This window comes from Anopheles coustani, chromosome 3 (assembly GCF_943734705.1).
Source record: "Anopheles coustani chromosome 3, idAnoCousDA_361_x.2, whole genome shotgun sequence".
Classification (NCBI taxonomy): domain Eukaryota; kingdom Metazoa; phylum Arthropoda; class Insecta; order Diptera; family Culicidae; genus Anopheles; species Anopheles coustani.
The window spans coordinates 33,040,129-33,062,601 of NC_071288.1; the positions used below are offsets into that span (position 1 = coordinate 33,040,129).

General features: G+C 46.6%; 6 protein-coding genes across 7 annotated transcripts; 4 read left to right on the plus strand and 2 right to left on the minus strand.

Annotated features, from left to right (window-relative positions):
* The first annotated feature begins 4,665 nt into the window (after nucleotides 1–4,665).
* LOC131258430 (elongation factor 1-alpha 1-like) lies at nucleotides 4,666–8,834 on the plus strand. The gene is made up of 3 exons (XM_058259749.1): nucleotides 4,666–5,563; nucleotides 5,640–5,845; nucleotides 6,581–8,834. The coding sequence occupies exons 1-3, from the start codon at nucleotides 4,741–4,743 to the stop codon at nucleotides 6,938–6,940; spliced, it is 1,389 nt and encodes a 462-aa protein (XP_058115732.1). The 5' UTR covers nucleotides 4,666–4,740; the 3' UTR covers nucleotides 6,941–8,834.
* A 579-nt stretch (nucleotides 8,835–9,413) lies between these two features.
* LOC131272617 (epoxide hydrolase 4-like) lies at nucleotides 9,414–13,007 on the plus strand. Of its 2 annotated transcripts, none has more exons than XM_058274430.1 (7): nucleotides 9,414–9,623; nucleotides 11,009–11,304; nucleotides 11,453–11,551; nucleotides 11,629–11,816; nucleotides 11,884–12,016; nucleotides 12,088–12,496; nucleotides 12,569–13,007. In XM_058274430.1, exons 2-7 carry the CDS (start codon nucleotides 11,056–11,058, stop codon nucleotides 12,751–12,753), a joined length of 1,263 nt encoding a protein of 420 aa, XP_058130413.1. In that variant the 5' UTR covers nucleotides 9,414–9,623; nucleotides 11,009–11,055; the 3' UTR covers nucleotides 12,754–13,007. The 2 variants fall into 2 exon arrangements, with proteins under 2 accessions (XP_058130413.1, XP_058130414.1); XM_058274431.1 differs by lacking the exon at nucleotides 9,414–9,623 and adding an exon at nucleotides 9,731–9,746.
* Nucleotides 13,008–13,218: 211 nt separating this feature from the next.
* Nucleotides 13,219–13,928, plus strand: LOC131272619 (translation machinery-associated protein 16 homolog). The gene is made up of 3 exons (XM_058274433.1): nucleotides 13,219–13,266; nucleotides 13,328–13,413; nucleotides 13,481–13,928. Exons 1-3 carry the CDS (start codon nucleotides 13,264–13,266, stop codon nucleotides 13,926–13,928), a joined length of 537 nt encoding a protein of 178 aa, XP_058130416.1. The 5' UTR covers nucleotides 13,219–13,263.
* A 13-nt stretch (nucleotides 13,929–13,941) lies between these two features.
* On the minus strand, nucleotides 13,942–15,076 carry LOC131272618 (abasic site processing protein HMCES). The gene is made up of 2 exons (XM_058274432.1): nucleotides 14,975–15,076; nucleotides 13,942–14,911 (listed from the first exon to the last, which is right to left on the minus strand). The coding sequence occupies exons 1-2, from the start codon at nucleotides 14,992–14,994 to the stop codon at nucleotides 13,951–13,953; spliced, it is 981 nt and encodes a 326-aa protein (XP_058130415.1). The 5' UTR covers nucleotides 14,995–15,076; the 3' UTR covers nucleotides 13,942–13,950.
* A 130-nt stretch (nucleotides 15,077–15,206) lies between these two features.
* LOC131272761 (uncharacterized) lies at nucleotides 15,207–17,238 on the plus strand. The gene is made up of 5 exons (XM_058274612.1): nucleotides 15,207–15,296; nucleotides 15,360–15,693; nucleotides 15,767–15,817; nucleotides 15,885–16,878; nucleotides 16,968–17,238. Exons 1-5 carry the CDS (start codon nucleotides 15,280–15,282, stop codon nucleotides 17,045–17,047), a joined length of 1,476 nt encoding a protein of 491 aa, XP_058130595.1. The 5' UTR covers nucleotides 15,207–15,279; the 3' UTR covers nucleotides 17,048–17,238.
* Nucleotides 17,239–17,277: 39 nt separating this feature from the next.
* LOC131272413 (maternal effect protein oskar) lies at nucleotides 17,278–19,794 on the minus strand. Its single transcript, XM_058274137.1, has 4 exons — nucleotides 19,542–19,794; nucleotides 18,946–19,463; nucleotides 18,779–18,875; nucleotides 17,278–18,710 (listed from the first exon to the last, which is right to left on the minus strand). The coding sequence occupies exons 1-4, from the start codon at nucleotides 19,654–19,656 to the stop codon at nucleotides 18,163–18,165; spliced, it is 1,278 nt and encodes a 425-aa protein (XP_058130120.1). The 5' UTR covers nucleotides 19,657–19,794; the 3' UTR covers nucleotides 17,278–18,162.
* Nucleotides 19,795–22,473: the final 2,679 nt, after the last annotated feature.

Sequence of the window (22,473 nt, forward strand, 5' to 3'; positions counted from 1 at the left end):
CCGGGCAGGCCCGGCGGGCAACTTTTCCCGATAAGTGAGCGAGCAGGACGACCGGATGATGCGGCAGGCTCGGTCCTTCGCTCTCGAAATCCTTCGCTGGGCTCCAGCGGTTCATTCCAAAGTTTTCCGCTAGCGACAGCGAACGTGCTTGGTGTGAATTCGTCCTTGCACGGTGTAGTTTCCAACGCAGCTGTAAGGGCTGGGTAGTGTTGAAGAGTGCGCAATTTTCAATTACCCCGTAAGTAGACAACCAATTTTAACAAACGATGGGAAAACGTGGTCTGTGGCTTGGATAGTGTGTTTTTTTTTCATTTTGCGAAACGCAGAAGCCTATCTTGTTGTAGTGAGCGGCACACTACGCCTTTGCCGGTGAGGTTAGGTTTCGCGAAGCAGATACATTTGCACAGACACGCACGCACTCGAGCCATTTTCTCGCGACGTGCCCGAACGATGGGAAAATGTGCTTTTTCTATATTTATACCGACGACGTGTGTTCCCGTCGTGCCTTGACAATGTCACTCTCGGTACGCGAACCGCACTGAGTCACTGCAGGAAACAGGGTGGTGAAATAAAAGAACCTCACAGGAACGTACGAAGAGGAGAGGCAGGGGGAGGAGGGGAACGGCCCCACAGGAGCTCCGCGTTGAAGGACAGGATCAGACGTCGTTCGACGACGGTGAAAAGTAAGATGTCTACCGTTTCGAATAGTACCAACCAACACCATCATCACCCACCATTGGCCGATGTACAATGTTCCGCACTTCAAGACCGTTGAAGGTGGTACAGGAAAAATTCACGACAGCAATTCTACCAACACCCTGAAGACTTGTTCACGCGCCAGTATGTTCTTGTTTCACCCGTTGCCTTTGCAATCGTTTGTTCTCCGATCGCATAATAAGGAAACCAAACCGGTAAAGTGTACGAGTCGGAAACCATCATGGCCGCCTTGGATCACAGACCGAGTAGAGGTTAGGTTTCGCAGCCTCATACCAAAGGCACTTGAGAGTACGTCGTCGAGTCTGTGTGGTTGTGTGTGGCAGAGAAAATCGATAACCGTGCGGTGTGAACCTGCTGGACACTACACAATACCAGCGTACTTTGAGGTCCTTTTGGAAGACCCAGGAAATCGCATTTCAATATTTTGTACCATCTCCATTTAATTTCAAATTCTCCAGCCGCCTGCTACGTAGGTAGGATATTTTGAGAAGTTGCACTTGTGCCACGGTATTACGACATGAAAAGCAAGCTCCACATCGTACCAGCTTCCGTTATGGTTCCAAAGATGGCGCTGCTCGTCGAATCGAAAATCCAATCTCATTTTGCTCTCCAGCCCTTGCAACGATCTCCCTCCAGGAGAGTGTGAAAATCAATGGTGGCTACGATTTTCGCAAGACATCAGATGAACATGACGAGTGATCCTCTTGATGTCGCATAAACAACTCGTCCTTTAGATTTTGATTGGGTTTAGAACGAGTTCTCCCAAAATGCCACTATTTAAAGGTCGCAACAAAATGTTTCAACATTTCCACCTTCTCACGGTAGGAAAAGTAAGTTCCCTCGAATGGAGGAAAAAGTACACCCAAGTTCATTCTCCCACACGGCGGTCCGTATTTCTCCGCCAAAGGATTCGCTAGCGCGCATGACCGTAGCTCGCTATTTTATCGGTAGTTTGATCCTGGCGCCTGCCATCGACCTCCGTGACCGCCTTCCGCATTGGCGGGGTCAAGGAGTGGATGATGCAAGCATTCCAGCGCATCGAGGTTCATAGTGGCCGACGTCTCCCCCGGATGAAAAACCGAATGAAAGCATCTCTTCCATGCGGGGGTTACTTGAGTCAGACGTCGTCGTCCAGTACCGGGCGCCTCCATCGCAGACTCGCTTCCACTTGCCCACACTTGCTGGTGGAGGATGTGCGCTTTCGCTGGAGTGATAATTATTGATTTCTGGTAGAAAACAAAGAAAAAGAGGGAAGCAAAAAAAAGGAGCTCCAAGGACTGGAGTGTCTTATCTCCTGATGGTGGTCTCTGCACGACGTGAATGGAGCATGATAGGCCACCCGTCAAAGACAGTTCTATCAGGCATTGGCTTCGCTTTCATTTTCGACCGCTACGAAACCGTGGCTAATCTTCTTTCCATTGCCAATTGTAGATTAGGCAGGCGGAAATATTATTCACTACTCGTAATCGGCATCTTATCACGCGCCTTTGCGCCACGACGACCCCCTGGGGAGGATGGTGTCGAATTCTCAACGTAAATGGTTTCGTTTTTTAATTTTTGTTTTTGCACCCAAAAAATGTCCTGATAACAGCCGCTGGTAATGGCTCGAATCGCTGCCCAGTCTGTTGCCAGGAAGAACGAATTCTATTCGATTGTAAATGACTTTTCTTTCCGCATCGCGTAACTCTTTGCACGCGTTCCGGTACAAGGTTCGTGGTCGGATCGGCTGGTCAACCGCTCGGGGTGTATTATGCACTGCAATTGGCTGGAGAAGCGGGACACACCCGTGATTACGTGCACACCAACCGTTGCAAACCGTTGCTTGCCTATAAGCACCGGCGACCGGAAGGAGAAAATCGATACAGTTGCATACATCTCCTGTGTCACATTGAACGCCTCATGGGTGGAAGCCATCTTGCAAGTGGGATGTAAAAAAATCACCATGGAACAATTGGTACAGCTATAGAAAGATGTTGCCTGATGTTCGGTACATAAATCGAGTAGGACAATCAATGAAACCTTTTCCTAGAATGGTTTCCTGATTGTGTGCTCTAAAAACTATGAATGAACGGTGGCAAGGGGGCACTTGTTTTTGGCCAAAACAATCCGAAGGGAACTACCGGAAGAACCGGACTAAACCGGCTACGGTGGGATTTTGTTTGCCCAAAATGGACTCTCAACTGAGCGCCAATGTTCAACGGTTAAGGGGATGTATTTTTAATATTAACTTTGGTAAACAAATCGGGTCACAAAACAAACGCTTCGTTTGCAGACTCGTGATTAAGTCGTTATTATTGTTTACATTCGTCAAAGGAATTACCCCAAATCACCTGCATCAATGGTATTTGTTTGCGTTAAAGTTTTTTTTCTTTGTTAATTAATTTAATTCTTAAATTTTATGGACTCTTTAACCATCACTTGATGTTTTTATTAATTTGAAAAAGCCATTAGAATAAACGTGTACACAGTGATTTGGTGTATATCAGTTAGGTAATTGTAAAATGAAATTAATAAATGTAATTACAAAATTTTTCACTACAAATAATTCATCGAGTCCACATGCAAACACATCCAGACACGATCCTACTCGTGACCGGCCAACGAAGTGTTAAACGCCGATATTTAACAGCTTGGCGCTAAAAAGTGGCACGCGGTGCGCGGTTTGCGTTTCGTGCCGTTTTTGAGGGCACCAGAGGTACGCTCATAAAAAAGGCGAACGTTTCCGTTGATATGAAAAAAATCAATGAGAAAATGGAAAGAACAGCAACAAAACGAACAAAAAATGCCCACCAAATGACCCGACCCGAGACATCAGTCCCCGATAACGTGCACAAAACCACCGATTGCGCACACATTCTGCGCACGGCCCACACTCAACCACGGACGCAAACAACAGCCATGCGGACGCAACGTGAACAGGATCGGAACTATGGTCAAAAGGTGGAAGTTTTTGAGGACATTTTAATAACGGCTTCAGCCTGAGTCTATTGAATGTTCAGGATCCTTTTCTGATCTTACATGTAAAATTTGTTCTTTTCCAAATAACTAAAAATATAGAACAAGCTGAAATATGTCAGAAGTTTTGAAGTAGGTTAAATATTGTAATTCTTTTTTAAAGTACAGTTACTATAAAAACTTACAAAAATCAATAAAATTCCCTATCCTGTTCGTGTGAATGGTAAAACATTTACATCATTTTCAAGCCGCTCACGCCGATGCTCGGTGCATGGAGCAACTTTAGATGCTCAGAAGAAGATGTCTTGTTTGAACTCGCACACACTACACGCTCAGATGGGGCAGGAAGAGCGCCAGGGATGCGTTTTTCGGACGCTACGAAAACTCGAAAGTGCCGTCATATCAGTCGCCCGCCTGGCACGATCGCGATCAGTCTAGAACGGAGCGTCCAAACGAGCAGTCTTGTTGGGAGTTAGCCGAAGGTGTTAAGTGAGGCGCCTTCGCAAGTCCAGAATTTCTTGTTTCACCTGGAGAGCTTGTGCCAAAAAGCAACCGGTCTTGTTGTTGGTCCCACTGGCTTTGGGGAATCTGCATTCTGTATCGCATCGGTGTGGACATTAGTTGTGTTTGGAAGGAAGTCTTCGGAAGGATGAAGATTTTCCACGTGATACTGATGGCGTACGTCTGCTGGATCCTGATGGTTCAGTCCAAGCAGATCACTGCCCGGTTCAAGCACATCAAGTGCGAAGAGGAGGAAAAGGTTCGCAACGTGGGTGGGAGGGCGGGGTGCAGAAAAGTCCGCCCCGAGTTGGGGTGTACCGTTTCAGATCGAATTTTATAAAAATAATCCTGCGTCGACATTGAGTAATAGCCGCCTTCCTTCCGCTTGTTCTTTCCGCCCGTGCTGTAGATTTTCGGTAAATCGTACGAGTGAGCGTCCGTTCGGAGCAGCGTCCCTCCCCCAGACACCAGGCGAGACACACAACAGCAGCAAAGCAGCAGCAGGGTTTTCAGTTGGGTTCGATTGTTTTGTTCTGAGCCAGCGGTAGAAGCAGCAGCAGCAGCAAGATGGGCAAGGAGAAGACTCATATTAACATCGTCGTCATCGGCCACGTCGACTCGGGCAAGTCGACCACCACCGGCCACCTGATCTACAAGTGCGGCGGCATCGACAAGCGTACGATCGAGAAGTTCGAGAAGGAGGCGCAGGAGATGGGCAAGGGCTCGTTCAAGTACGCCTGGGTGCTGGACAAGCTGAAGGCGGAGCGCGAGCGTGGTATCACCATCGATATCGCGCTGTGGAAGTTCGAGACGTCCCGCTACTACGTCACCATCATCGACGCGCCGGGCCATCGCGATTTCATCAAGAACATGATCACCGGTACGTCGCAGGCCGACTGCGCCGTACTGATCGTCGCCGCCGGTACCGGCGAGTTCGAGGCCGGCATCTCCAAGAACGGCCAGACGCGCGAGCACGCCCTGCTGGCGTTCACGCTCGGCGTCAAGCAGCTGATCGTCGGCGTCAACAAGATGGACTCGACCGACCCGCCGTACCACGAGGCGCGCTACGAGGAAATCAAGAAGGAGGTGTCGTCGTACATCAAGAAGATCGGCTACAACCCGGCGTCGGTCGCGTTCGTGCCGATCTCGGGCTGGCACGGCGACAACATGCTCGAACCGTCGGACAAGATGCCGTGGTTCAAGGGATGGGCGGTGGAGCGCAAGGAGGGCAAGGCTGAGGGCAAGACGCTGATCGAGGCCCTGGACAACATCCTGCCGCCGTCGCGCCCAACCGACAAGGCGCTGCGTCTGCCCCTGCAGGACGTCTACAAGATCGGCGGTATCGGTACGGTACCGGTCGGTCGCGTTGAAACTGGCGTCCTCAAGCCAGGTAGGTCCAGCCCCACCCCCATGCGGTCCGCTACTATCGCTCCAGATGTGCTCACCTCTCTTCCCCCTACACGCAGGTATGGTGGTCGTGTTCGCCCCGGTCAACATCACCACTGAGGTAAAGTCGGTCGAGATGCACCACGAGGCGCTGTCCGAGGCCCTGCCCGGTGACAACGTGGGCTTCAACGTGAAGAACGTGTCGGTGAAGGAGCTGCGCCGTGGCTACGTTGCCGGCGACTCCAAGGCAAGCCCGCCGAAGGGTGCTGCCGACTTCACTGCTCAGGTAAGCGAAGCCAGATGTGTACTCTCGCAGCGAATGCGTCATGCAGCGCCACGTAAAATGGCTAATTTTGGACACCACAAAACGCCATTCGTCCGCTTTCGTGTTCCATTCTTCGCCGATTGGAATTTTGCTACGGCGAGCAAAACTAAAAGCCACAAAGTTCCCCGACGCGCACATGGTGTTGTGTTTGGTGGACGAAAATATAACCTCCCGCCAAGATGTTCACTCTTGGAAAAAATAATTACGAGCAAACGCAAACGACCTGACACGATTTTTGCTCGTGAAAAGTATTTCCCTAGCAAAGGCTAACGACTTTGTTGGTTTTTGGACATTTGCGCTATTGAGTTGAGGGTCTCAGAAGGCGATCGTTTAAACTTTAGCCCGTTTCATAACTTTTACTATCAATGCTAATAGCCTGGAAAATGCCACGCAAACGTGGGGAGGCATAAGAAATGAAAAGATCAACCACCGCAGCTGATTTGAACGATCTCGTGTACAGGGAATCGGTTTAGATTAGTCCACGGTCTTTGTAAGTGGTAGACGATTTTGTGACGCACGTGCCACTACTGTCTATCAACACTTACTTATCGCTTTTCGGTACTGCCGATCTTCATCGTTTCATTCTTCGTGAATTGACATTGCGGAGCGTTCAAAGTGTTCTTTACTTCTTAACGAACTTTACCCGAACAGTACAATTCAACCGATGCTAATCGTCCTTCCCCTATCCCCTTGCAGGTCATCGTCCTGAACCACCCGGGACAGATCGCGAACGGCTACACGCCGGTGCTCGATTGCCACACCGCTCACATCGCGTGCAAGTTTGCCGAGATCAAGGAGAAGTGCGACCGCCGTTCGGGCAAGGTGACGGAGGAGAATCCGAAGTCGATCAAGTCCGGCGATGCCGCCATCGTCAACCTGGTGCCAAGCAAGCCGCTGTGCGTCGAGAGCTTCCAGGAGTTCCCGCCGCTCGGTCGGTTCGCCGTGCGCGACATGCGTCAGACGGTGGCCGTCGGCGTCATCAAGTCGGTCAACTTTAAGGAGGCGTCGGGCGGTAAAGTAACGAAGGCCGCCGAAAAGGCCCAGAAGAAGAAATAACTAGAGACACAGCAACACCCGTCACTAGTCGTAGAGGCCGCGGAGGAACAGAAGGAGCAGAAGAGAAACACGCCAGCTGTACTATCAACAACGCTAGCGGCAGAACCAGCACCGGCAGCAGCAGCAGCAGCAGCAACAACAATAGCAGTGGTGCCGGCAGCGATAACAAATGATATCCAATTCTCAACGTTATTATTAGAGAATAATACTGATGATGATGATGGTTATGACGATGCAGGGCACGGCGATGATGGCGTGCCGATGGCGCAGCTGAAGAGAAATCATTCATTATTATTATTATTAAATAATAATCTAAGAATTACTATTAACGATAAACTACCACTTAACAATGCTAATACTGATAACTCCTACGATTGTAATAATTTAAAACAACGCCCATCGTCAACATTCAATGGCAGTGATGCCGGCAAGGTGTGGTGGCTGTCGGTGGCTGGATGGCGCAAACCCACGTGCCCGATCCTGGCGACGACCGGCACTGGCCAGCCGCAGAAGCCGTCCGCGGTGGCCGACCCGCTCGCTCCGCTGTCCGGCGGGTTCATTTCTTCCCTCAAACCATCGCCCTCACTGTCGCTGTTTTCATCGGTAACTAATTTATTTTATCACCATCGGAAAGCATTTCGGAGGAAAGATGACGACCACCGGACGCTCATCGGGGGCTGGCGGGACGATGTGGTGCTTCGCACTGCCGTCAACGACGCCACCGCCGCCATCGTTGTCGTCCACATGCAGCAATGCATCATCGTCGCTGCCGTCGTCGCGCTCGCCATTACCACCGTCTCCATCTATGGGGCTGCTGCTGCTACTGAGACTGCACGGATGCTGCACGGCGCCGGATTTGCCACCAACCAACGCTCAACCCGTCGGTCAGCCTCCGTCAGCGTGCGCGCCATTAACATCGGCCTGCTGCCACTGCAGCATCAAGCGCGAAGTTAGTACAGCTGCCTAGCAATTGTCACCGTTGTCGACGTTTGCTACGATCATCGAGACTCCGATCACAACGGCAAACGGCAAACAGAACAACCGGAACAGAGAGAGTCGATAGCAACTAATAAAATGCAATGCTGAACTGATTGAAACAAGGAAGGAAATTATACATTTAAAAGACAGAGAAGATGAAGAAAAACAACACAAAGAATTGAGCAACTAACTTGTAGGATTGGCGGGAGCCCCCCCGGAAAACTACTTGGATTTGTTTGATTTATTTTAAACTACTACTAGATGCGTTCGTTTGAGGAACACCGTAGGGAAAGTGGGAAGCGAAACAAAACAAGCCGTAAAAGACTCGTAAAAACCAAGGATGCACTGAATCGATGATACGAACAAATGAACAAGAAAAATACCATTTATGATCCTAACAAGCCGTGTATTTTCGTTTCCTTTGGTTTACGTTTTACTTCCCAGCGGATGGTTGAGCGTTTCGCTTATTTTCTTCACTCTGCACTAACGGTGGTTAGATGCTTTCATAAATTTTGCATACGTCCCCCGCAAGGTTTGCAATTTTCTTCAGGTTCCTCACAGTTTTAAGCGATGTAGGAGGAGTGGGATGCAAAAGTTCTATCTTTTCCGGCCATAAATCTCTTCTACGAGCGTACGGGGGGTTTTACTTGTTTCTTGTACCCATCGCAATCCAGTACAACATTGTTAGGTGGACAGTTTACGCAGCAGCATATGCAGCACAATGTTGCCGGCTTTGAAAACGGGATAGTATCGACGCAGCAACTGCGCCAACATAAGCAAACACAAAACAAAAATCCATTGGATGGCAACCAATTTAAAATAACAAAAAAAAAAAACCCACACACACAAGTATGTATGTGAACATAAATGTAATCACTATGAAAAGCCGAAAACAGAAAGCACCTGGAAATAAATTGGCAGAAAGGCTTACAAATAATTGGTGAGGCTTTGAAATTTGGTTCAACAGCAAAACCAAAAACTTCGTACGTCTAAATATTGAGAAATAAATTGTTTTAATTAGACTTCTCAACGAAACCCGTGCTATGTACCGGACTTCTCAGCTGATGTGCTGAAGCAAACGCATGGCTAGCAGAGCAAGACGAGCGCCAAGACCATAATACCCCGGACCTAACTGAACTGATTATCAGTGGGAAGAGGACGCGGAACGTAATAAGTCAGACTGGTGCCGGATTCACCATTATCTGTCGGTTCGTTACGTTCGCTGGACGCGTGTCGTCCCTGGTGAATGTTTCCAGGTGAGAACGACAAATCAAATTAGTGCATCGAACTACATTGACCAACGTGAACCGTCGTTGGCACCGAGTGCACTACTTACGCACATGCTGTCCTCTGTTTAAAGCACCTTCCGCCAACGGTAGTCGTCGATCGGTTGAGTTGAGTTGTAACGTTCAAACCTGCGCGTGACCTATATTTGTACGCTAGGTGCCGTTGCCAAACACTTGGCTCCGAATCGTCGTGATCAACGTGTCTACCACCCCATCGAGATCGTCTCTGGGTAGGCAGGGTGGTGATGACGAAGCAACGGTGACGAACGAACGAACCGCACGGAGTGGACTTTAAACCCTCTCGAATCGGAGATTGCCATCAGATGTTGTGTGTGTTTGCCGGCCACGCTGCGTCGACGGCCCCTGTTCCGGAGACGAAAGGGACGCACCGCCGCGGACCGTCGGGACTGACATAATTTGTATGTTGTGTGTCTCTGGTGGCCCCGGAGCGTGGCACACCTCGCACCACTACAGCGACGGTGGCGGGAAACTGGTATCGGACCACGCGGGTTTCGTGTGTGACGAAGGGCAGAAAGGGCCCTGTGAGTGTGAGCGTGTGCAAACGGGCTTTATTATTGCATCGTCCCTTCTTCCCATCATGTTTGCCTTTCGTCAGCGATAGCGAAAGGAGTTTTTCTTTTGCGTCTTTTTTTTTATTCTGTGCCTCTTCCCCTCTGGTGCACCTTTTCGCCTATCCAGTGTGCAGTGGTTTGTTGTTGTGTCTACAGTCCGGGAGGGTGAACCAGCAGCATTAATCTCCGGTAACGGTGGTGGTCCGCTGGTTGATGCTGAATTTTTATTTGGCCAACAGCAACCAAACAAGAAGCACGCTTGAACGGGAAGAGCAAATCAGTGATACTCTACCAAAGGAGTGGTGAAGGGAAAAATCTATACATTAGCGTGATAATAATTTGAACTGCGTCCCAAAAAAAAAAAAACAAGCGGTTCTGCGACTCATGCGGAGGTAGTGGTGGTGGTGGTGGTTATAAAAGGGAACCGATTACGGCACGGTGTGATCTTCCTCGTGCTCGTCGCCCGTTATCGCAATCAGTGTCGAAGCTCGAGCCGCCCAGAGGTTAATCGGCCCCGGTGGCGTCCAAACAGGGAGAAGTCGGGCCATCCTGGAACGGAGGCAGTCCGTCCGTAGCAGCACGTCGTTGAAGGAACATCCGATGTTTCTTGGTGCCGTTTTACATTTTTACCTTCATAAATCCTTCGTTCTTAATGTGAGGCGTCGTGACGGTGCAAAAGTGCCACAGTTTAAACAGTGCTACGGGAGTAAATTGTAATGTGCTAACTTAATTACCCACTCCCGAAGCATGTCGTCAACTGATTCATCTTGATCGGCGTCAATGTCGGCTGGACCTTTGCGCGAGTGGTCACCGTGGTGCAAACGCTTATCACTCGGTCGAGTGGTGTCAAATCATCCGGGATCGTCATACGAGCAAAACAAACTCCAGCATTCATCTGATTCTCTCCGCGTAAGCCGACCACAACGTACACGCAAAGGCGAGGGCAAGCCTGTTGTGCGAGTGTTTGCATCCACGCCGCAACACTATCATCTGCTGACCATCGTCCTATCGTCACCCCGCGGTGACCCCGGTGCTCGGTTCCGTTCCGGCGCGACGTAACATGCGGTAGAATGCACCTCGCACTGCAACTGCACTCGTCCGACGTGCGCAAGTGTGTGCCCGGTCATGCCGGTCGTGTGTGTATAATTATCGACTAGTGGTCTTGCCGTACCGGTTCGGCGCCAGCAGTGATTTTAGAAAAGTGTTTTTATTGTGATCTTCTCGTCCGTAAGAATCGTGCTGTACGTTACAAGCGAATAAATTTAAACACAAACAGACAATGGCGGGCCAAAATCAAGACTATGACGTGCTGGAGGTGCTCCCGAAGTGGGAAATCACAAAAATCTATCTCCGTTGCCTGTTGGCCAACTTTGTGATCCTCCTCAAGTGGTTGTACGAGAGCGTGAAGTGCAAGGTGAACCCAACCGCTATCATGCGCCGGACTATTGAGCGCACCGACTTTCCGAACAAACCACCGATCTTCATGACCGACACCAACTTGGGCCGGCATTCGTACGTCAAGCTGGAGGTAAGGTGAAGGAACGAAGCACGTGACTGTACCACTAAAGATTCAAATACAACGAATACTCCATGCCCTTCAAAACAATTGTTACGCACGTGCTTTAAATAATCATCAGCATCATAGTAACATGGCCATCATATTGCTGTATTTACAGAACACAAAGCTACACTTCGTCGAAGCCGGCAATCGTAGCAACCCGATCGTGATACTTTTGCATGGATTTCCGGATTGTTGGTTCGGCTGGCGGTATCAGGTGTGTTTGTGGAATGTTTGGAATCTGACCTCAAAAATCAAAACATAATAACATTAATCCTTCCACTGTATCTCTAGATATCGGAGCTGACTCATTATTTTCACGTTATCGCACTGGACTTAAAAGGATTCAATGATTCCGACAAGCCGCACTGGCGGTTCGAGTACACGCCGAAAAAAGTGTGCGAGGATTTGCGCAAATTTCTGATTGCCATCAGTGCTAAAAGTGTGTCCATCATTGGCCATGACCTGGGGGCAACTATTGGGTAGGTGACTAACGAAAGGAGTATTTCGTAACGGGTGTTAACATGTTTGACTTTGCTGCTTTTCCAGTTGGTACTTTGCCCACACCAACCCGGAAATGGTTGAAAAATTCGTGAGCGTGTCCACGCCGCATCCGAACCTGCTGTGGGATAATCTCCCAAAAAGTTCACCTTTCAACCGAAACTGGTTAGAGTTTGTGCAGGTAATGTTCATGTTCGAGTTAGAATCAAAATGAGAACATTTAATCTAACATCCATCTTCATTGCATTGCAGTTGCCAGTATTACCGGAAATGGAGCTTAAGCACACGGCCGATAAAATATTGCGTCGCTGCTATCCCCACGTCGCGAAGGAGAAACTTTACCTCTCCGGTACGAACGGTTCAATGACCAACAATCTGATGGAGGCGTACAAGTATAGCTTCTGCCAGACGGACGACTGGCGGGGGCCGTTGAACTACTATCGAAACTTTCTGTTCTACCGCATACGGGAAGGGGAGATCATCCAGTGCCCGTGTCTGATCATTGCGGGGAACGACGATCGGTTCTACAAACTGGAAACGGTGGTGAAAAGTGCCGAGTTTTGTGAAAATGTTATGATAAAGATCATTGAACAGTCCGGTCGCGCGCCGCACCAGGAGATGGCAACGGAGTTCAACAGTACCCTACTTAAATTTCTTATTGGTAAGAAAAATACTTTTAAAATATGTAATTATTCTTAGCATGACATTGTTTCTTCATTGCCCCTCCTTTTAGGAAAAAAGTTCTCTCAAAAACCATCAGAAATCCAGCCAACTTCCTCGAGGGGTCTCGTAGGGCGTATGTTTGGAGGCATAGGAACCGTGGCCAACAGTACGGTTAAGCTCGGAAACAACCTTCGGGAAACTTACGCCTTTGCTAACCCGTTAAATGGAGTTCCTAATTTTATGATCAAAGGTTGACTGCCCGACCTGTCGAATGCATCGAATTTATCTACTTTTACTACTTCAATCCAAGGGTTCTCAACATAACTTAAAAGTTGCTTTGTGGAACGTGTGAAATTCGTGTGGCGTGACATTGCAGTGTGAAATATTAGTTGTATAGTTAAAATTAAGATATACTCATATGCCCATTCCTGACGATCTAGTGCTTACAAAGGTGGTGATCCGAATAAAAACTTTTTATAGAAAAATAAAATATGTAAATAAATTAACATAAGAATGTGAAAAGAGTGTTAAATTAGAAGTGTTTGTGCATATTCTTGAACTAAATTAAATTTCATATAAAATACAACAAATTTAAATTATGAAATGTCCAACCCGATCGAGATTGTCATCCAAGCGATCTCTATCGTGTATGGCTGTGTGTAACGTACGTTACTTTTCTATATAAACCTTGTATTTGACGTATTCTACGGTTCACAACAAAACTCGTGGTGTGCTTCAGAAAATCGGCGAATTATTGCTTCAAACATGGTAAAGTTAAAAAATTGCAGTGTTTCAATAGTGTACAATAAAGAATGTATTTCATTTTTAGCCTAAACAAACAGTTATCAAAGAGTTAGCAAAATGTAAACATCCCCAAAGCAGGAAAACTCTTGCCTTGGCTCGGAAGATAAAGAAGTAAGTGTTGTTTTCCTTGCATCGGATGATCAGAGCTGTTTGTAAACGACGAACGGTTTCTTTGCAGGATAAGTAATCGCGAGAAGATTAAACTGGGACATGCGGCCAAAGCGAACATTATCGGGAAGAAGTTAGCATGGTTTGCGGAAAAGCTGGAAGGCCGAGAACAACCTCTACAGCCGTCGGAATATGAACAGCTCATCGATCTGTATCTGCAGCGATTCGATGAGGAGCTCGAGCAAATTAAAATCGTACAGTCAATCGGAAAACATCGCGCAACTCAACACGCAGCACGAGAATCGGTTATTAAAACGACACTAGGAAGTGAGGTGCAAAACTTCAACAGCGGCGGTGGCCTCGAACTTCCCGATTTGTGTGATCCGGTACAGTTCAAATTATTCCAGGACTGGGATGGCAATGCGGCCAGTATACAGCATTTAACACTAAAATTCATCTCAAGGAAATCACTTCAAGCATCAAACGCGATGGCAAAAGAGGACAAAATGACTGAATAAATGCCTTTTCACTATAGCCAATTCAGCAATTATCGGGATCTGGTTTGGGTTTCTTCTCCCGTGGTTCATGCTCTAATTCTTTTTTTACACTTGGTTTATCATCAGTTTCCTCGACTTTTCGTTTCTTTACTACCAGCCAAGACTGCATGAGTTTACTTTTAGGAACCAGGGGTGATTTTGTACTTCCTTCCTGTATGGGTTTGTTGCATTGTGCTGACTTGTTGCGCGAGTTATTGACGATATTGGACACACGAAACCATTGCAGCACTTTGGGAGGCTGTAGAAGGTTTATCGCCCTATTGGCCGGGACGCGCTTAAAATCTAACCAATCCGAAACCTGCTCATCCGTTTCGAGAATTGCCGGCGTGCGATGATGTATTTCTGCAAACTTACCCACTGTCTCGAACGTGATCACCGTGTAGCTATACAGTTTGTCTCCGTGCACATTTTCCCAGACATCGAATAGACCCGCCATTCGCAAAAGCTGTAGTTGTTCTCCGTCGTCGCCTTTCCAGGTGGTTTTGTCTTCCACCTTCACCTTCCCAGCCTGTGGCATGTGGACGTAGAAAGCGGGGCGATCGGAAGCTTTCATCTGCTTGACTGTTTGCCACTCGTAGAAACCTTCGCATAGTATTACACAGCGTTGGCCAGCGGCAAGTGGTCGACCGTAGAGTTTTGAGATTGCCAGCCCCTCCAGTCGACAGTTGTTGGTTGTTAGGCCGTGTTTTCCATAGTCTCCCTTGTGCCACCAGGGTACCATACCCCACATCATTGGCACCAACAAGCGGTCGGCAGAATCGGTTGAATCATCGAAGTGTACAGCGGAAACCAGCACCGGTGTTACGTCTGTGGGGGCCACGTTGAACGAAGGTGTGTACTTTTTGCCACAATTGAACTCGTTGCGATAGCGTGGTGCTTCTGGTTTGCTTTCCTCATTTTTCCTATACTTGCAGCAACCTTCCAACTCCTTTGGTTCAAGCGTTCTACGAAACAGGTATGAATTAGCATGAACATTAGCCAATATGATATGCCAATAGATGACTTACAAACAAGTGCGACCGCACATAATGGATTGAACAGAAACCGAGCACGTTTATCTCGTAAAATTCCTTGAAACAATGGGTAGCATGCGCTAGGATCAGTTTAGCATCGAACGTTATCGAATTGCGCCGCAAAGTGACAGTGCGGTAATATGACAGTCAAAGTAGGGGAGTTTGTTTACAAGCAACGTTCCCTCTACTTACCAAATGCCGGTGGTTTTCTTCTTCATTCCGGTGTAAACAACTCACAAGGATGCACAAGAATCGATCGATATAGTGTAGAACTTTCCTAAAAACTTAAATAACTCAAGATGCTCAAAAGAAAATGGTATGTACAGTGCACACCAACCATCGTCTAGTGCTGGTTTAACCGAAAACGATGTAATTCCAGGAGTAACAAGCAATACTGCGCCGATGTAGAAGCCGATCCATTCGATTTTGCCTACCGTGGGAGTGTGTTTGATCCATTGAGGGATGCTAACCGCGTGCCCTCAGTGCCGGAGCACATAAATGATTCCTCCGGGAACGACGCAATGGAATTGATCGAGGACATACAGCTACCCGCCCATCGGTTGTCGGCCAAAGTTCGGCAGCAATATTTGTTTTACTTGGATAAAATGTTGAGGAAAAACTATCAATCATGGTTGTCTGTTTACAACGCCAAAGATAATCCGTTCAGCGAGGATGAAGTGATGCAATGTGCGGAGGCGATCGAGATGCGGGCGGTAAGTTAAAGCTCTTTGTTACCGAACATTTTGTGGCACAGCATCGTTAAAATCATATTTTCTTGTCCATCAGGTACAGTCTTGTATGATTACTTCACTTTATAGGAATTTTATTTTAAAAAAGGTTAGTAATAATTTTAGCTTCTAGCAGCAAGGATTCTGTTCTTATCGTAACATGTTTTCGTTTCCAGATAGGAGAAATCCGGAAGCAAACAGCGGTTGGTATCCTGCATCCCAATCTGACGGATGTTAAGTTTAAACCGGCACTGATCAAAAGAGAACAGTGCCACATTGGAGTACAAACGGAGCTTGATGAGTCGGTCCAGCTAGACACGCAAAGCCAAGATATTAGTAGTGCCATCCAATCGGGATCGCTGAGAAACGTGCCTGTACTGAGCCTGGAAGAAAAGATGCGACTATTTGAAGGAAAATGTATTACTCAAGATAAGCAAATGAACGACGTACCGACTTGCAGTTGGAACGAGCAACCAAATGTGAATTCCTCAGGTCAAGGGGAAAACGCTGTCCCTGAAAAAATGCAGCTTACAGAGCTAAAGCCTTCACAGCTGCGTAACGATGCCATGGACGATGAAATACTCAAAGAGCTTCAAGCAATGTTTGAACCGGCAAACGACGAGGCAAACATTTTCGAATGGAGTGAAGATCAGGGACAAGTAAAGGCTATTATTAGTGAAATTGAACAAGCGGATTTAAGCAAGGGTCAACACAAAACATCTCACACGCTGGAAGCCGCACAGAATACTCCTAGCCCTCGGATTGATGGCAACCGTTTGGCAGAAGCAATTGCACCAAATTTGCCCCCCGACCCGGAAGATTTGCGCCGCAGCATGTGGCCGTGCGAGTTACACATGCAGAGAATGAAGTTGAGGGGTTTACTTGTTAGGATTGCTGAAGACGATTACCGGCGGTATGAGAATCTCGTTCAGTCACAATTTGTAACACTGTTTGGCGAGGATGACGGAGAGGAGCAGGATCTCGGCCCGTACAGTCCCTCGATCGAGCTGAACGATGTGCTCGTATCGAGCTGTCGGCAGCGCATTGCCAAATGGGTGGTGCAAGCGTTAATGCGTCCGTTGAACGATGGTCTGATCGAGAATCGGTTCCTGTTTAAAAAGCTTGCCAAAAGACTGGCTGACAATATCATCTACTTAAATCAGTATCCTGGTAAGTTTCCGAACATAATGTTTCCGCATTCACGAGACACGTGAACGAATGTATGGTAATCTTTTGTCTTTGTTATATATTTCTTTCAGATAGGCGATTTGTACGTGACTACATAACTGACTATTTCTGCGCGCATTCAAACATAAAGAATATCAACGACATAACCTAAATTATGCCACAATAAGTACAATGCTATCATGAACTATAATGTAAACTGAACTATAAATCAATCAAACAACCAACCAAAGCACCTGGATGTTAAGGCAAGCCCTTTGAATTTAAATGATTAATTTCTTTTCGTCGAATAAACCATCCGATGGAGCCCCAATTGAAATAGCTGTAAAATAGATTGAATTATTAAAGGAATAGATAAAAATTGACCAAGTAAAAAGTACACTATTTGTTTGCTTTTTTCTTCTGATGCACTTTTTTGTACATTTTTTATTGACACATGTATGCACAAACACATAAACACTAAAACAATACAAACACAGGAATCGCACAGTGTTTGCTTTGTAAGATCATGATCAAATTGGAGATCGACTCGAGTCGCATCTTTGGATGGAGCTTCACTGTTCGCCAGGATGATAACGAGAGGTTTGAAGTTGGCGGTTAAGCAAAAAATGAAACAATGAGTTTCACGATCAACCAGCTTACACGACCGGTCGATTTGCTGCAAGCTGGTCATCTTTTTCTTTTACCCTTTCCGACACGAGTTCGAAAAGCAGACTACCCCACAAATGGGCCGGCCGCATGTGGGGACATCGACTTCTGGAACTCGTGCTTCTCGAAGCGACAAGCCAATTCGTCATCCGGAAGGACGAACTCTTGTGGCTTCGAACGGACGAACGCTCTGCCAACAGTACGCGAGGAGGGGACAATGGACATCACCACGCTCTCGGTCCCGGAACCGAGATGTGGAAATTGTGTCCAATGTAGGCCTATTCCGCTCCAAGCAACCAATCGTCATCAGCCTCAGGCGATCATTGTGTGATAGCTTGTTTTGTTATTGTAAAAGCTTAGCTTCAATTAAAGCAAACAATCACCGGGTAACGAATGGTGCGCAAGTGAAAAAACAAATATAACATTACAAATATAAGACACTGGCCACCAACGGGACACAATAGCATGGAACAATTTAAAATGCCAGATGCCGGCGGATGCGCAGTGCATAACTTTAAAAAAAACGGTATACAAAAGCCACTTTCGAGTGGATGGCAAACCAAAAAGGGGAAAACACGCCATAAAGATTTGTAGGGACTAGTACGGAAATGGCATAGTTCATCAGCATACGATGCCGACCGAGCCAAGCCCATAGTGTGGCGTTAGTAACTGGGCCGAGGTACTGCCAGTTAGTTGGGCAGCTATTTCGTGTCCTATCACACTCATTAAATGATGCCGGCCTAGTTTGTTCCACAGCACGTGGGGTCGAATGCTGCCGGTGACGGTGCGTGGTCCAGGCTGGTAAAGCTCAAACCGACAGCTTCCGTCCGCATGGACAAAGTACTTCCATAGGTCGATGTAGCGCGGACAAGTGCGCCGGATGTACTCGTTGAACTTTAGTAGCCGCTCCGCCATGATCGTTCGGCCACCCGAGTTCGCTATCGGTGCGAGGGTTGTCACGATCGGTTCGACGTTTCGATCACGGAACCGAGCCATCAGCAGCTCGAAGTCGTGTATCAGATCGATCATTACCCGACCATGCAGAAGGTCCACCGTACCAACGTTGATTAGAACTTGACCGGCGATGTACGGCGCCACCTGAATTCGCATCGCTGCATCGGAGAGAGTTAATCCCGAGATGCACAATCCACACATCTCGATGTCATGGCCTTTAGAAAGTAGAACAGCAAACGTTACACTTTAAAGGATATGGAAATCGATCGAGAAGAGTAAATACCTGGGTCAAAAGAGTACTTCAATTCCCATTTCGCTATGGCTAGAAAAAAGTCATCCCCAAGCAGCTGATGTTGATGAAACGATGGCCCGTACTTACACTAAGAAAGGAAAGAAGTGGAACAACTTAGTAACCCCAGCAAAGGTTTTCTCCCGCGTAGAATAACTTACATAATCGAGTTCACAGCTCCTCGGCCGTCTCCAGCTCGGTCCGTAGCTGGTGGTCTCGGGTCTTGTGTACGGCCGATGCCGTACCTCTCGCTGTGGTCTCCGGTAGCGAAACTGTCGTGTTGTTGGACGTCGCGTTGCAGCCACCGATGGCATCCGCCAATTCTCCTGAGCGGTGGTGGCGAAGGTAACGACCGGAGCAGAAGGTTTAATACCACATCCCATTCCAGTAGACGGATTGAGATTGTTCCCATAGTTGTCTACCACCTCGTTTTCGAGGACCACTTCACGTGCCATGTAGTGACGATAGGAGTGACCACCAGCAGTCTGCGAAGCTTTCTGCTGCTTGATCATGTCGACAAGATGTTTCGTCCTGGGCGTGCTACAGTACCACAGTATAACGCTCTGTGTACCCTCGGTCGAGTACCAAATTCCATCGATCATAGACAGGTAAGTCATAAGATCGTTGCGGCATAAGAAATTGTCCAACAAATGTTTCCCCGTCAGTTCCAAATAGTCTTCTGCGGGGGAAATTTAGTTCATGATACAAACATGTAACAACACACGTGGTTCGGTTGGATTATTTTCTCTCTTATTACCTATAATTTCATCGATTGTCGCTCCATCCCTCGAACGCGTGATGATCACACTGCGCAAGTGGTTCATCAATTCCTCGTCACTTTCGCTAAGCCTAGCGTACACGGGTTGGACCATTTTTAACCTGCTCTCTAGAGCACCCGCACGGCACCTATTGTTATCACACAAAAGAATTTGAAGCACTGCGACGACACGTGGCCTTTCTAACACTCCTCAAACGCGTACGCTGAACGCTGAGGACATCTGGCAAATGGAGCGTACCGTACGCTGGGTGTCTGTTTTATAGCCCCTCTCGCTGGAAGTCCTTGAGCCACGTGTTGACGCCGGAAACGTAACTCACTTAGTAGTTATAGTACACCTTGGTGTAAACCGAGAGCTGTGTTCTTTTTGTTTTTAGTACTTTAGTAAACACAGGGATTGGCACATACGAAAAGGCTCAAATAAAATTAATACTTACTGTTTATTATTAAACTTTAAGCCGTAAATTTTTTGCCTCGAAAATCATTGAATTCTTTATACAATATTTGCTCACTTTTGATCAATTTTTTCTAAGCACTTTGCTGCATTATAGTTTTCTAATTTTATTGATACATCAATCATATACTTTTTCAAGTCCTATGAATTTGTTGTTACAAAAATTAGTGGATTTATCTATAAAATATACTAAATTAAATGGATAGTAGATTTGCATGCGTTTGAAATCATAGTAACGGTAGTAACACGTAACTGCCGTAACGTTACTTTTTAAGCCCAACGGTGTAAAGGCCTTTACCGATTCTAAACGGGAATGTGAGCCGGTTTTACTAGCGGCAAGGTCAACGTACCGGTAATGATCCGTGACACAATTAACTTTCTCAAAACTGAGGGAATATGAAAGAATGTTACTTCCGAAAAAGTTACATATCTTGAAAATGAGGGGTCAACTTTAAAAATCGGTCCTTGTGCAAAAAAGTTATTAACAAATAGGTTATTTCAGCTTCAAAGGCCGTTCAAGGTTTGTGACTTCGCGTCAGTCGACTTCGCAGTAGCGATGGGAAAACTGAATCCCTACAGGGATTCGAATTTTTCGATTCAAATCCATTCTGAGATCCGGATCTCCGATTCCGAACCCCAATCCGTCATATCATGCGTGCCTACCAAATTTACCGATTTTTCATATTATTTGTTACTTTAACAATTGTACAATCAATGGTTGAATTGATCCAAAGGCTAAATCCAGCGTGTGAACGGTCCCCAGGACCATCTGGATCGTTATCGCTATCGCTCCCAGAGGGAGCTGTTTCATTTCAGTTCCGAGGGAACTACCCACCACTATGCGCCGATTTGAAAGAGAGAATTCTTCAATTCTCATTCTCTTTCGAAGAGAGAGATTGCGCATCGGGACCATTCGAACTCTGTTTTCCTGGGTTTAATTTCTCCAAAACTGGAAACGATGGATAAGTCTTTTCTTCCACAAAGTTGTTGGTCTGCAAAAGACCTTTCGTTTGAGGGGTCTGTCGTAAAATTCGGTCCACAGAATCAAAAGTTATTGGCAAATTGGCTGTTTCTGCCATTTTCCCATACAAAATCATTTCGCAAAAACTAAGTAGACTGGACAATCTAACTATCGTTACAGTTGTGTGTCTTGAGCAGACCTTTCATTTGAGGGGTCAATCGTGAAAATCGGTTCAAAGAATCAAAAGTTATTAACAATTTGGCAATTTTTTGCCTAAATGGCTATTCGAAGTATTGAATTTTTGTCGAATTCGAAGTAATATTTTGTCATTTTATAGCTAGAATATCAATTATAAATTCACTATAGATCAGGAGTCGGCAAAGTCCGGCCCACCAACTGATTTTATCCAAAAGTTTCAAAAAGTTTAATGATAAAGATTAAAATATTTTATACTACCACTTTTTATGTAACTTGAGAACATCAAAATCTTCCTTCTTCATGCGAAGAAAGTTAATTATAGTTTCATTTGCTTGCTCTGCTACAGTATTGTCCAGCAAACGGTTGCCATCTTTTTGCCTACGCACAATACCCAAGGAGCGCCAAATTGACGTTTCGACCCGAACCCATGAAAGTTCCATACAAAAAAACCCCTCCACGACGGGAGAGCTACCCCGCAACCACTCCGCCACCATTTGACATACCCCTCACTTCCTAATGACAATCCAAATGCTGTCTGCTCTATCGTTCCGTCCTTTTCTCTCGCGTTATTTTGCCAACAGCATAGACTTGTGTGTGTGTGAGCAACAGCCCGTTGAGGAATTGTTTACATTTTAAAATAACCGCTCGTCCAGTATGTTGTAAAAACTTGGTGTCTATTTTGTACAAGAAATCCCTTGAAAATGTGCTTAAAACCGAATTAAAACATTTGCGAAAGAATGCTGTTTTCTATCGTCGATCCGACAATGTCCAAAAAATGTTCAAAACGCAGCAATCTACAGCAAATATTGAAGCTGTAGCTGACAATATACCCGTGGAAGCAGAAATTCTAGTTGAAGATCGAGATGGAGCTTATGTGGATGAAATGGGGTTTCAACGCTATTTATTAATGGAATGTGGAGTAAACATCAACGGGAATCTAATGGCCTTATCACACTGGTCACCAATGGTGGCATGGAAAAAGCACTGGACTGTCAAACGTGGGGGCCGCTGGTGTAATGAGCTTGCTCAATACACCAGTTTGACAGTCCAGTGGCTTGGCGAAGCCAACAAGCCAACAAGAGCATTCATAACAGGTTGACTACAAAACTTATCAGCAGACAATTTCACATGTATTTAATTGTTCTTTCATTTAATTTTCACAGGTGTAGTAGGACATGTTGATTATAGCAGTTGCCAGAAATGTACTGTCGTAGGTCACTACGGCAGCGTTGCTCGCACCATTGTATTTTCTGGGACACAACGAACTGATGGAGGATTCAGGCAAGGCGCCTATCCAGGAC

Excerpts from the sequence above, each read along its gene's own strand:
- LOC131272618 (XM_058274432.1), bottom strand. The coding sequence starts at position 14,994 with ATGTGCGGTCGCACTTGTTT. Across the intron at positions 14,912-14,974 it reads ATGTGCGGTCGCACTTGTTT|AACGCTTGAACCAAAGGAGT; the intron begins GTAAGTCATCTA and ends CCTGTTTCGTAG.
- LOC131272761 (XM_058274612.1), top strand. Across the intron at positions 15,694-15,766 it reads AGGCGATCGAGATGCGGGCG|GTACAGTCTTGTATGATTAC; the intron begins GTAAGTTAAAGC and ends CTTGTCCATCAG. Across the intron at positions 15,818-15,884 it reads GGAATTTTATTTTAAAAAAG|ATAGGAGAAATCCGGAAGCA; the intron begins GTTAGTAATAAT and ends TTTCGTTTCCAG.
- LOC131272617 (XM_058274430.1), top strand. The coding sequence starts at position 11,056 with ATGGCGGGCCAAAATCAAGACTATGACGTGCTGGAGGTGCTCCCGAAG. Across the intron at positions 11,817-11,883 it reads GACCTGGGGGCAACTATTGG|TTGGTACTTTGCCCACACCA; the intron begins GTAGGTGACTAA and ends CTGCTTTTCCAG. Across the intron at positions 12,497-12,568 it reads CCTACTTAAATTTCTTATTG|GAAAAAAGTTCTCTCAAAAA; the intron begins GTAAGAAAAATA and ends CCCTCCTTTTAG.
- LOC131272413 (XM_058274137.1), bottom strand. The coding sequence starts at position 19,656 with ATGGTCCAACCCGTGTACGCTAGGCTTAGCGAAAGTGACGAGGAATTG. Across the intron at positions 19,464-19,541 it reads GACAATCGATGAAATTATAG|AAGACTATTTGGAACTGACG; the intron begins GTAATAAGAGAG and ends TTTCCCCCGCAG. Across the intron at positions 18,711-18,778 it reads GAAGTACTCTTTTGACCCAG|GCCATGACATCGAGATGTGT; the intron begins GTATTTACTCTT and ends TACTTTCTAAAG.
- LOC131272619 (XM_058274433.1), top strand. Across the intron at positions 13,414-13,480 it reads TTGGCTCGGAAGATAAAGAA|GATAAGTAATCGCGAGAAGA; the intron begins GTAAGTGTTGTT and ends GTTTCTTTGCAG.
- LOC131258430 (XM_058259749.1), top strand. The coding sequence starts at position 4,741 with ATGGGCAAGGAGAAGACTCATATTAACATCGTCGTCATCGGCCACGTC. Across the intron at positions 5,564-5,639 it reads AACTGGCGTCCTCAAGCCAG|GTATGGTGGTCGTGTTCGCC; the intron begins GTAGGTCCAGCC and ends CCCTACACGCAG. Across the intron at positions 5,846-6,580 it reads CTGCCGACTTCACTGCTCAG|GTCATCGTCCTGAACCACCC; the intron begins GTAAGCGAAGCC and ends ATCCCCTTGCAG.